This window comes from Puccinia triticina, chromosome 15A (assembly GCF_026914185.1).
Source record: "Puccinia triticina chromosome 15A, complete sequence".
Classification (NCBI taxonomy): Eukaryota; Fungi; Basidiomycota; class Pucciniomycetes; order Pucciniales; family Pucciniaceae; genus Puccinia; species Puccinia triticina.
Genome location: NC_070572.1, coordinates 2,118,267 through 2,131,915, shown reverse-complemented (window position 1 = coordinate 2,131,915; position 13,649 = coordinate 2,118,267). Strand labels below are relative to the sequence as shown.

General features: G+C 47.1%; 1 protein-coding gene across 1 annotated transcript; it reads right to left on the bottom strand.

Moving 5' to 3' along the window:
* Positions 1-4,624, bottom strand: PtA15_15A205 (uncharacterized protein; the record flags this gene model as incomplete). Its single annotated transcript, XM_053163388.1, has 4 exons — positions 1-186; positions 1,768-2,195; positions 3,438-4,471; positions 4,557-4,624. 4 exons carry the CDS (start codon positions 4,622-4,624, stop codon positions 1-3), a joined length of 1,716 nt encoding a protein of 571 aa, XP_053027368.1.
* Between the last annotated feature and the right edge of the window lie 9,025 nt (positions 4,625-13,649).

Sequence of the window (13,649 nt, the reverse complement as noted above, 5' to 3'; positions counted from 1 at the left end):
TCAGCGGTGGTTTGGGGCAGTGGGACGGGCGATGGGCGGGATGACAGTTACGTGGCTGTGGAGGCGGAGCGCGGGGGAATGTTTGAGCAGACGTTGCCTTGAGGAAATTCGGGGTGAAGGGTTGTCGGCGTGGCAATTGGTAATCAGGCTTCCAAATTTCGTCGTTGGGGAGCGGAAACGCGATCCCTGCGGTGGCAAAACGACGACCGGTCAATCACGATTTGTAGAACTGGACGACCCTAACAACGCTCACATGTTGGATTCTGGCCTGGGCGAGTTCTAAGTATTAGCCGCCTGGGAATAGTTACTGTTGGAAGTACAGTTTCTGGCGAGAAATATGCCGAAGGAGTGGCGGTAGAGGGCCGAGAAAAAGCAAAATGTCGTGAGGGGCCGTCGGATATCAGGGTGTAAGGGTTGCGGGTCCGGGCGTGGCAATCAAAACATCAGGGAAGTGAGGTTCGGCGAGGCGCGGGGCGTGGGGTTTGGAGAAATCCAGGAAACTTCGGCTGTGAAACATTACCGCCGAGTTTGGGAGAGTGGAGTGCGAAGTGTTAGGAATAGGATACTGTGGGATCTCGTTTCGTCGGACCCTGTGATCTTGACATACCCAGCGGGGTTGACGGTTATCCCAAAGCGTCCTTTCGGCGACGAAACTCTAGAAGGCTGAAATGATCGGGGGGAAGTACGTGATGTATGCTCTCTTTGAAACGGAGATTAGAGAGGTGCACTGACGGAGCGTGCGACGGGGGCGAGTGTTGGTAGGGTACCGGAGCGCAGCGCAGCGTAGCGCAGCGTAGCGCAGCGCAGCGAGGTCCTGTGGTCCATGGGATCAACCCATAGGGACAGGCCTTGAGACACGCCGGAGAGTTCGCCTTCCTCCCCCTGGGAAGGGGAAAGCCACAGGAAGAATGGGTGACACCTGAAGAGCTGGGATATCAGGAAATGGCGAGAATGCACCTGTGGTCAACTGTATGTACTATAGTCTACCATACCTCTGCAGACCCGCGCATACTACATAGACCGTACCACTACCACTGAAATAAAAACCCTGAGGGACCCAGGAGCACTACAGACCCTGGGAGCCTCAGATGAGATAAAAATTTGACCAGCGTTATCCTCCCCTCATCCATGTACAACGGGTGTCCTACCTCATTACGGTGACCGTGTCCCCGTCCTCCTCTCATCCATGTACAACGGGTGTCCTAGTCCTCATTACGGTGACCGTGTCCCGGGCTGGCCGCCTCACAGCCTCACCAAACAAAAATCACCAACCCATAGCTGAATCACCTCCAGCCGTAATGTATCACATCTGGCCATAGCTACATCATACACAACACTGCCAGTTTCACTATATACTAAACAGTTAGGGAGGAATACCCGCATCACAATCAGCATGATGCTCATCACTCCAGCGGAGGGTTAATTTGATTTGGTTGTGTATGTGATCGTTCATTGTTTTTTATCCATGTACAAGTTTTGTACTTATATTGTAGATATGGGAGCTGGGAGTTATTTACATGAAAGGTACTGTTACACATCAATTTTTTCGTCTCTTTTTATATGGAGCAAGCAATAAAAACACAAGAACAAAAAGAAATAAAACCAAGGAAACAAAATTTATTTGCCATCTTCATCCTCTTCATCCTCTTCATCCTCATCATCGGTTTCAAAGATGTCGTCATCACTGTTGTCAAAGATGTCTTCACTGTCATCATCATCATCATCTTTGTCTTCTTCTTCTTCCTCTTCGGAGTCGGAGGCATTCACAGCCATTTTTCGCTTTTTCTTGGGAGGGGCTTGGTTGGTTGACAGTTTTGAAGTTGGTTTTGATCGCAGCTTGACATTAGCCGATTTTGATCTCGTGGCTTTTGAGGATTTTGGAGTTTGTTTGGTGGTTGGATTTGACTTGACCGTCTTTGCTGATTGCTTGACCCTCTTTGATGAGGTTAAATCAGCACCCAAAGTTGCAGGTGGAGCCTCCTTTGGATTGGTGTTGATCAGTTCCACCTCACCAGCACCGAATGCAGTCAAAATGCGTTGCAATTGGCCATTTTTCATGTCCGAAGGTTTCCCGCAGAAATCAAGCACAGAGATATCAGGGTGGTCGAGCTTCAATCGAAGGGTCAAACCGGCAGCTTCTAGGCCAACAGCAGTTTTCCCTGGCCATGCCTGGATTGAATTGAAGGTTGTGTTTGCTGTTGATCATTTGGGAAGAATAAATGAGTCTGTAGGTACGTTTGTGCTTGGTCCAAAAGAGAAGACTGACCAATGAGTGCATTTAGCTTTGCTTTCACCGCCTGATAGTTATTTTCCTTGCTGCCTGCAAATTATCCCCTTCTGTGAGCCATGACAGAAATAATGTGTGCTGATAGCAAAATAAAAACATACCTAAGTCGTATTCACAATCAGGCATATCATCCTTACCATTCCGTCGCTTTCTTGATGGAACTACAGAAGCAGTTTGACCCAATGCCTTCCTTATGACTTCCTGCCCGCTGACAAACGACAGGAAGCTTGCGCAAGGATCCATCTCCTTGGAAAACATGTCCAGGAATTGGACGCCAAGATGGCTTCCACCACAAATGAGTTTTGGTGGGCTGCTGTTAGCGCCCGGCTTTACCACCATCAACAATCCCTCCACTTTGTGTGCAGCTCCTAGGTTTCTTAGCTGCAAATAAATGAGGATAATCAGCATAGGCAAATGTTTATCATTACAGATTTCGAGCAAAATCTCACATCAAGGATAACTTTTCTGCTCCAGCGCTCGGTTTTGGCAGCACAGAATCTTTTGGCCCTCTTCTTGGTTTCTTTAGTGGTAGGAGGTGCTCCAGTCTCCTCGTCTCGTCCAAACGGGTTGGGAAGTGAAGCCAAGAAATCGGTGTCTTTGTATTTCTCCTTGGTGTCAGGGTCAACTGCCTCCCAGAGGCGACCACAGGCTTTTTTACGCTCGGATAGGGGGACATTATCTTTTTTGGTAGAGAGAATTTGATCTTCAGATATCATCCTTCCCAGAGAAGAGGGAAAGAATACCAAATACTTACAGTTGAAGAATGCCTTCCGAGCTTCGACATCATATTCACAGAAGTTATTGAAGTTGGTCGAGCCTCTAAATCGACTCTTGCTTCCCAAATACTTCAAAACAGGCGACAGACAGAGAAGTCGCTCAACTGCAATCCGATGGACTGTCTTCAGATATTTGTGATACGCTGAGCTAAGTGCAATGCAATCGTCTTGAACCAGTCGCTTATACTTCAAGTGTGTTGTTACCTTCTTGCGTAATTGGTCCAACTCTAAGGTCTTCAAAGAATCAACAAGTTCGGGGTCAAGACGATCTCTCTTTCTGGTGAGATTTTTTTTGTCCTTGTTGGTATGCGAGTTGTGGTTTTTGGAACAAGGTGAAGACGAGCAAGATTGAGTAGGAGGAAAGTCAGGCACACTCGACGCTATTGATCTGTTTGCAGGAAGGTCTGACACCGCGGATATTGTGGCAGGTTTCTCGGCAGGAAGGTTGAGCGCTGGTATTCGAGATTTCGACGGCTGTTTGCTTGTCGGGAGAGCAGTCAAAGAGTCTTCAATTCGATTCTTTTTGGCCGTTGGCTTGCAAGAGGTAGCTGCAGATGACAATGGGGTTGTTCGAGTGCTTTGTGAGAATTGGTTTACCAGAGGGGAGGTCTGAAACCTGGCTGGCTGGTCAAAGGAAGATGTGATTGGTGGCTGCGAAAGAGCAGACTTGGACGATTGGTTTACTGGAGGCGAGACTTGAATAGTAGTATCTATTTCTTGGGTACGTTGGCTGGATCCATCAAAAGAAAGATTACTCAAGTTTTCCTGACGCATTTCCTTCCCCTTTCGAGCGGCTTCTAAAAGGAAGCGATCGGCATATGATAGGTTGGGATTGCGCAATAAATTGTTGATATAATCGATAGACGGGTAATCAGGAAAGACATAGTATCCAGTCCGGGTGGTATTCTCGGGAGATGGAGAATCATTAGAAAGGTCAATGTGGTTGGGGGGTGTCGGTTTCAAGTGCGGCCCCGCTGAGCTTCCCTGGTTGTAATTGTAGGTTGGGGCGGGTAGATCTGTTGGCCGATGATTGGAATTTGGGTGTGGCGGGCAGGTGCCAGTATGCTGATAGGTGGTGGTTGGATCCGTTGAGAAATTATTGACAGTTGGGCGTGGGGGATAGCCGGTGGGTGTACCGGTTTGCTGATTAGAGGTGAGCTGACCGGTTGACTGATACAAGGAACTGTGGTTTGAATTCTGGTAGCCAGCATTAGTACTTGAATGCTGATATTTGCCACCGTTGTGGCTTGTTTGCTGAGAACCGGTGGTTGGAGTGCTGTACAAAGGTTGGGGGAAAGTGTGACTAAAGGCGTGACCTTGTGCAAAAGTGGGTGGTCGCATTTTCAGGCGGAGATCCAGGAGGAGACGAATCAAAGGGCTGCAACGGATGAATCGGTGACCGGTCTTCCTTTAAGCAACAGGCTGGTTTACTGGCCAAACAATGAGTCAGTCCGAGCCAAGTAGAGTTATGAGATAAAAAAAAAGGAACTCACTTTGAGGAGAAGAGTGGAAATCTCTGGTCTGGATTGGGATGATGGACGACCCGTGATTGCAGCCGCATGAACGCGTTCAAGGTTACCGAAGCCAAAGAAGTTCTCCGGAGGTGCCGCCACAAGACCCACCAGGCGGCTTTAAGCCCCCTGGCACACCAGGTCTGATACGCGCCGCAGTTGTGTTGTCGGATTACGTGCAATCCGACAGTACGGCCGCAGCGCACTGGCTCACGACAGCGGTGCTATATACGCTCTCTCGAAGGTGTGTGATACGCGCCGCAGTTGTACTGTCCGATTACGTGCAATCGGACAGTACAGCTGCGGCGCGCCAGACCCACGGCTTCGGGGGGTCGAGGGCCTCGGGCTGGCCATTGGATGGCTGGCCCGTCCACATCCCAGCAGGCCCGGCCAGCTTTCTTCCGTCTCATTACATAGCACCTCACTCCATTACGATCACAACGGCCTCCACTTGCCAGCAGACTTTTTTTGGGGGCCATAACGTGCATCCACAACTTTGATGTCACATGTGGCCAACCAAGCTGAGAATCTGACATTCAACTTGCAGGTCAGATTGGCAGTGTTAACTTGTGGGTTTTAACAGCAGGTGTACCACCAGTACACAGCAGGTACCCGCCCTGATGACCACTGGGCAATTTGAAGGGTTCTGAGCCATATTTATTAACCTGAAATAAAATTTGAAGACTTCCAATTGCTTCAAAGGTCAGAGGTTATTGAGCTTTATGTTGGTCTATTGGGCGCCAGTAGAAAAAAATGTGTAGAGACTGTAGGAGGATTTTTATTTATTTTCCAAAGCTGATCAGCTGGGAGTTTTTACTTTGATGTGTTTATGATTTTATTCTCAAGTCAAATTTCCAGAATTCTCATTGCTTGAAAAGGTATGATATACTTTGGGTCCAAGTCAGAGTGGGAGGAGTGGAAGGTTGGATTGTTATATGTACAAGGAGGTGTAATCCCAAAGCTAACAATTGTCTTATTTGTTATAAAAATCATTCCCAGATTTTGGATCATCTAATTATCTCTACCATAGCCCCAACTAGCTGGTTTTCAGTGTTAAAGTGTATATTTTTCGGAAAAAAAAAGTGATTTTTCAAGGACCACTAGCCCTGTAGGGCTACAGTAGAGATAATCAGAAGATCCCAAAGCTGGAAATATTTTTTACAGAAGTTATGAAAAAAACAAATCCCAGCTTTTAAATCATCTAATTATCCCTTCTGTAGCCCCAACCAGCTAGTGGTACTTGATGAATCACATGTTTTTCCAGAAGTATGCATTTCAACACTGAACACCAGCTAGTTGGGGCTATGGTAGAGATAATTAGATGATTCAAAAGCTTGGAATCATTTTTATAAAAATAATAAAATTTCTCCCAGATTTGGAATCATCTGATTATCTCTACTGTAGCCCTACGTGGCCAGTGGTCCTTGGAAAATTACATGTTTTTCAAAAAGTATACACTTTAACACTGAACACCAGCTAGTTGGGGCTATGGTAGAGATAATTAGATGATTCAAAAGGTGTGAATCACTTTTTTAGCAAATTAGAAAAGTATACCCAGCTTTGGAATCATCTTATTATCTCTACTGTAGCCCTACATGGCCAGTGGTCCTTGAAAAATCACATGTTTTTCAAAAAGTATACACTTTAACACTGAACACCAGCTAGTTGGGGCTATGGTAGAGATAATTAGATGATTCAAAAGCTGGCAATCACTTTTATAACAAATTAGAAAAGTATTCCCAGCTTTGGAATTATCTTATTATCTCTACTGTAGCCCTACATGGCTAGTGGTCCTTGAATAATCACATGTTTTTCAAAAAGTACTTTAACACTGAACACCAGCTCGTTGGGGCTATGGTAGAGATAATTAGATGATTCGAAAGCTGGGAATCATTTTTATAACAAATAAGAAAAGTATTCCCAGCTTTGGAATCATCTGATTATCTGAACTATAGCCTAAACTAGCTAGTGGTCATTCTTAACAGGTGAATGGGTGAGTGCAGAAGCGTCAATTGTTGACAAAATACTTTGGGTGGTTTTTTCGATTTTCAGTTTTGTCCACCATTCACTCTTCGTCCCCGACCGCATAGTCGACATTTACCAAACCCTTTGCCGATCACTCATCAAGTTTTCGATGCCTCGTTGCCGACGTTAAACCCGCTTGCCGACTCACTCATCTGTTTTCCAACCCAGATAAATCTAACGAAGACGAGGTTATCTTCTTCTCTGCGATATTTCCATCTAGCAAGCAGCAGTCTACTTCTCCCACCGTTCAAGATCACTCGTTATCCGGTTTACGCCTCGCCAAAATCCTCTTTCGGCTACTCAATCGCTATTAACGATCACTCTTCACTGATATCTACAACTGGAGACAGTCGATTGCGTCCGCTCTCTGATCTTGGTTTTTTGCCTCGCTTGCCGCCGATATCAACAACTTTTGGACAGACTCAATTGCTACCAACATATCATCTTCGGTCTGTGTTCAACTGGCTGCCGGGTAAAGTTCCAGCCATCATGCTATGCTACCGTTTTGCGCGCTGTAGCTTGAACCTCCAATTAACCACATTGTATTCCTATTTTTGACCAGCAGGTAGTCACCAAGTCTATCGAATCGGATCAAATACCCTTTGGGTCTTTTTATTACTCCTAATCTCATTCTTGTTAGTCTACTCTAAATATTTCATGTTCTGTACCTACTGGTTCATCTGAGTGCTGTTGTTTTTCTCCTTATTTCCTTTTGCCACTTAAATTGTTAAGCACCATTCAAAAAAAAAAAATGACCAAGCGACGAATGACACTGCGCGTCCCAGTCAGGAGAGGTGATGCTCTTTGCCGCCTGGCCAACCATCACCGAGATATTGGAGCTCTTCAACGATTGCGTGGCCACGAAGCTGCAGTTCGCCAGGCACAAGAAGACCCAACAGCGAACTTTTACGATAGACCGGGTGACGCAGAAAGTTTTGAGAACCATGAACAACAATCTTCAGCCGACGAGAAAGAGGAGGGTGACTGGGTGAATCTTTTGCGGCCCGAAGAGCCGGACGAGATCGACAAGGCAATCCAATCGAACCTCGAGAGGCTACGACAGGAGGCCTTGCAAGTTAATTGGGACTCACTTCTCGACAGCTTGCACGCGACTTATATGACTCAGAAAATGCGGACAAAAAACTGGACCACACCTGAATCATACGACACATTTAACTCATGTGAATGCGTGCCCCAGCGGAGAACCATTGATCTAATTGATGTTTATGGTGAGTTGGTTAAATTTTTGCCTCTCAATGTTGAACCAATATGTTGAACCAATTCACTGAAACAATGCCTTCCTCAGGACAACGCCGTGAGGACTTTGCTTTTTGTTCGTGCACTAGTGATGCCATCCGCCTGCTCCAAAGCGGTTATCTTCCTGGATCGCCTATCCGACCAGTTACTGCCTTTTCTCTGCCGCTGTTAATTTTACACAATTCATTATGGAACCATTGCAATGTTGGTGCACTTCCGTTCATGAATGCCCTCAGGGAATACTTGGAACCAAGATCGCAGCGGCTGAAAGTCCGAAACAGCAACAATGTATGTCACTTACAATCTTGTGCTACACTTCCGGCGGACTCATCAAACAATTTGGGCAGGCTCGTGAACTACGGAAACCTTTCTCGGCTGCCGTGGACATTTATCGGGAGCTCAAAGATAGGACAGTCCGTTTGATGTTTTCAGTACTCCGTCTCACACCCCAGCAAATCTTAGCTTGCCAAAGCTGTCCAGCCTGCTTTGGACCCGAGCCCACCAACCATAAAGTATACCCTTCTTCAACCAAGAATCGACTGATCATCTGCCTCGATGGGAATTTCCAACACCGGCACCATTCAAAGGCGAGCCGTGACTATGATCGAATACAAACTCCAAGCATTTTCCTGCCACCATCCAACATCCAAGACATGACGGCCAAAATCAGGGAACTCGAATGCCAAAAAAAGCCAGATGAGAAGGTTGGTAGCGTATTTGATGTTATTGCTTGTTCCAGCCGTCTGAAGTTGCTCCCTTTTTCCCAGAAGGATCGCTGTACAGAATCCCATAAAGCTGCTGACGACAAGCGAAACCAATCGACTTGGAAAGGCTGTGATGACACAGGCCTCATGGGCTGCTGCTGTCGCCACGATAATGCCATCTACATGGCAAACATAAGCAAATCAGGGGAGCAGAGATGTTTCCCTCTTGCACTAATCGATAGGGTTCTCAATGATATTGAGCCAGATCGACCGGTAGGCATCCTCTACGATATTGGGTGCTCACTTGACAAATTCATGCGTATTGTGAGTTTACTAACTTATTTCAATGATTTGCAATGTACCAAAATCGGCTCTGAATTGATAATCTCCCCAGCGTGATCTCATGAAAGAGCACCGGCAACGTATCCAGTTCGCAACATCCATTTTCCACTCCTATGCACATGAGTGGTCATGCCAGGTTGATTACAATCCTCGCCTAAACACTGGTTGGGGAATGTCGGATGGAGAGGGGCTTGAGCGCATGTGGTCATTCCTGTCCCGACTAATAGGCCCTTTACGATATTCTACTCGGAACCATCGACTTGGTTCACTTGCGCACCTGTTGAAGCACCATAACTTCCGATCAATTAATTGCCTGCGTATGTATGTTCTTTGTGTGTTGGATCAAGCTGATTGCTAACTTCTGAGTTTCTTTTGATAGCTCGTTGGCTCAAACGGAAGTTCAACAATGCTCTTAAGCGCCGTCGTCTGGTTCAGAAGGATTTGTCCGAGCTCCTAGGAAAGCCAAACCCACATTCTTCGTCTAGAAGGTGTTACACTCGTCGATTCTTCAGGAAACAATGGGAGCATCAAAGGAAATTCAAAAATGAATCGACTGCAGATCATGAAGATCGTAATGAGAAACTAGTATCACTTTGTAAAAGAGAAGCTGCAATCGAGGCAATGAGGTAATGTATTGTCACTGTTCTAGTGGGTATATTGTTGATGGTAATGACTCCTATACCTTTCTAGAAAGCGTCTTAGTGAGTCATACCAATACTTGACAAATGCAGAGGAAGTCAACGAGCTCTTTGATAAGATTCGGAGCGAGGCGGAAAAACTAGAGCAGGAGTGGATTGATTTAACGGAGGGGGGCCATCCTGCACCAGAGAGTATGTTCCGAACATTTCTGACACTGTGTTATATTGTACTAAACCCCCTACTTCGCAGGTGAAGAGAAAAAATTACTCCTGCTTTTGTGGAGCGCAAAGGCCAACCTTTTTGCCGAAGCTGTGGAGTTACGTGCTGAAAGACAGCCTATTGTTGAGTCGCGGACTATGGGACGGCATCTAGGAACAAAACTACAACAGAAGATTTTGAAAGCAATCCAAGGACGGCGAGCTGCTGTAAACAAGTTGATTGCAACTTTCAACACAACATTTGAGAAATACATCACCAAATATCCCCAACAGCGTGTTGCCGATCAATCCAGTTATCCCTTGACTTATGAGGCTTTTTCGAAAATGCCACTGGATGACAGGTTTTGGAATGATGGGTTATACTATCGTTCAGACGCTCCCTGGGCCATTGACAGTGACGTGCAAAGCGGGATACACGGTGTTTTACTTCTTGATCGGATCCGAGAGGAGTTTGAACTGATTGCTCAAGAGCTTTTTCGAGCAATGGCCTGGGCCTTAGCGTTGTATGACCACCTGAGAAATTATATCACATACATCCGAACACGTGAGTTGACTACCTGCATCCTGATAATAATCTCCATCATGAGTCCGGTGCTGAATTTATTGTGCAATTATTTATTGCCAGGTGCAAATCAATTACAGGAAGGGGAGTCGGATGTTGAGCTGGATCACATAGATGGCTTGGACCTTGGAAATTGTTCCCGAGAAGAAAAGCTCAGGCTAATCAACCGCGAATTGCAATCTCTTCTATACGATCACGGTCTGCTCATTCAGGATTGGTCCCTAGACATAGCCTGGCTGTGGAATCAGTGCGAGAAAATGGAAAACGGCGACGGTGGCGATCTACTCAATCGATGGGTGGCTTTACTTGACCAGATTGTGGTGGATCAACATATTCATACAAGTCGTCGCGCCACACATCAAGCTACGGGCGTTGTGGAGATTCTGGAGGAGGATGCTGTGCTGGGAGTGCATGTCGATGATGGTGAAGGGGGAAACAGTACATCACAAGATCCTAATGTAGAAGAAAGGGGTAATGGTGCTGTTCCGGAAAATGGTGAGGAGGGCTGGGAGGACATATAAATTTTGCCATCTGCTTTGTTTGTTATCTCCTTTACAATTACAAAAGACAAGAAAAATAACAATAAAAACAAAAAAAATGTAAATTTAGGTGTGAACGGAGGAGCACCCAGCAAATGAGCACTGAGATCAAGTTGTAGAGGGAAGCACACACACCAGGGGTGTGCATCCTGTGTGATGAGTTTGGTCTTGACAAGCTGTTCAGTATGACAACAACTGGGTGTGATGAGCATACACATGCGCCGGTTTAGCGTTGTCGGACCAAGTGTGATGTAGCTATGGCCGGATGTGATGCATTATGGCTGGAGGTGATTCAGCTGCGGCCAGCCCGGGACACGGTCACCGTAATGAGATAGGACACCCGTTGTACATGGATGAGGGGAGGATAACGCTGGTCAAATTTTTATCTCATCTGAGGCTCCCAGGGTCTGTAGTGCTCCTGGGTCCCTCAGGGTTTTTATTTCAGTGGTAGTGGTACGGTCTATGTAGTATGCGCGGGTCTGCAGAGGTATGGTAGACTATAGTACATACAGTTGACCACAGGTGCGAGAATGAGATGAAAACTCCCCCAAGGGGAAATGTATTTGATAGGCATCACTATTTATGGGCCAAAAATATGTACATGATTGGGTTGGTGAGAAACCAAACCCCATAAAAGTGTGTGAAATAAATGACACATGAAATCATGTGTCATAACACTCCCCCCCTCACCAACCCAAGAAAAGATGAGAAGGAAAGAGAAGGAATGTGAATGAAAGGAAAAGAAAAGAAAAGAAAAGAGTGTAGGGGATTTGATTGAAGACCACCAAAGACAGGAGTGGAGTGTTTTGATCAAGTGTAGCCGGCCGCCACCAATGTTGTCTTGATGACGAGAGCTGTACAATGAGCCAATGTTGCAAAGGCCAGCGCAAACAGGTTGAATCATCCAGCAGCAAACCGACGACAAAGAGCCGGAGGGGAAGGCTGTTGGTCTTGATATCTCCCTAATTTGCTGGCCTCGCCGGAGGTTCCGACGCAAGTGGGGGCTGGAGAGTGATGTCAGGGTGGGCGGGGGAAGACATGAGTGTGGCCTGAGCTAATCGAGCGACCGGATGTCCTTGGTGAGCTGGCCCAGTGCGGGCAGAAGCTCGAAGACGTCCGAGTTGAAAAGTTTGGAAACGATCAATATTGAAAGGCCGTGAGCGCCGGAGTTGATGCAGGTCGAGAATCAATGGGATATCCGTATTGACAAGGCAGCTTGATGAAGAACCGAGGTTTTGTAAATACTGAGGGGCCGAGAATGGTGTGTTGATGCCAGATGATGAAGCGTTCAAAAACACAGGTTGGGGATGAACCGAGCGTACTGGTGCCAAGGTAGATAGCATCAAAAAACGCAAACAATAGATTGAGCCGCCGGATAGTGGCGATAAATCGTGCAAATCGATGCGGGTAAGATAGCATCAAAACGCATAAAAAAAACAAGGTGCCTGATGATGGCAAACGTAGCGAAGCGGGGATTGATGTCGAGGAAAGCGATGATAATCCAAGAAGTCGTGTGAGGACCATGAATCCGTGCGGCTTGGCGATAAAACGAACCGTAAGATTGACACCGTAGGATTGAAAGCGAATTAAAGATAGCTTGATCAATCAACAGTTACCACGAGATAGCGGCGAGTCATGTAAAGAAAGAGAAAAGATAATCCGCTGGGGGCTTGCAGATGGGGAGAGTAACTAGCGAGATAGCACTACCGCTGGTGACAGCGCGGGCTCATAACCTGAAGAGCTGGGATATCAGGAAATGGCGAGAATGAGATGAAAACTCCCCCAAGGGGAAATGTATTTGATAGGCATCACTATTTATGGGCCAAAAATACAGCTAACCCAGGAGAGCTTGCAACTTGGCGCGCAAACTCCGAGACTTTGTGCCGCAGCGGCCAGACTTGTCCGCAGCTCCAGACATCCGTGCGCGCGGACCGTGCCCGGGGGAACCCGGGGGAGGAGCCTGCAGGAGAGCTGCCTGCCGCCGACCCAAACCCTGCCTGCCGCCACCACCAACCCACCACCCACCACCGCCGAATCCATCAACCCCGCCACCGCCACCCCCAGTAAAATCAACCCCAACGGTCCTTTGGAACCATTGTGCCATTGGGGAACAATCCAACACGCGTGAGTTATTTTGGTTTATCATCATCATGTGTGGGCCTTTTCTCACCACGAACTAATTTCTATGCCGCAATTGATCATTTCCGTAAAAGTAGCAGGTTCGGGATGGACAATAACTCCCGTTATCGTTCAGTTTCACCGTCCGAATACCGCGAATGGTTCCACCACCCACTGACACCGCCTGCCAACAGACACGTTCCCTTGCTTTTTGATGGCACTGCTCACTTGGTCGCGGATCACAACCGCCGCCGGGACGCCTTCATACAAAGCCAGCAAAGACCGTCTCACGTCGACCCATCACTCTCGGGCTTACCTCCAGCTTCACCAGCCACCAGCCGATCGAGCGCAGCCACCAGCCAATCGAGCGACTTGATACTATCTCAATCATTGGCTACCAACTCTCAACAACACAGCCAGGCACTTCCCAATCGTGCAGGATCCACTTCGGGCCGCCCTGAGGTTCCCATAAGTATCGAGTTCATCCTATTTACGCCCCTTCCCAAACCTCCTGCTGCAAACCCCCGCAAGCAACGAAGCCTAGCTGGTTCCATTGGCCCCCAATACAATAAAGTCGAATCGGAACCTGGCAAGCTGATGATCAACTGGGACACTCACAACTACGATCTCGAGAGTTTCAAAGCTGCGGCAATCAATGAGATTGAACACAG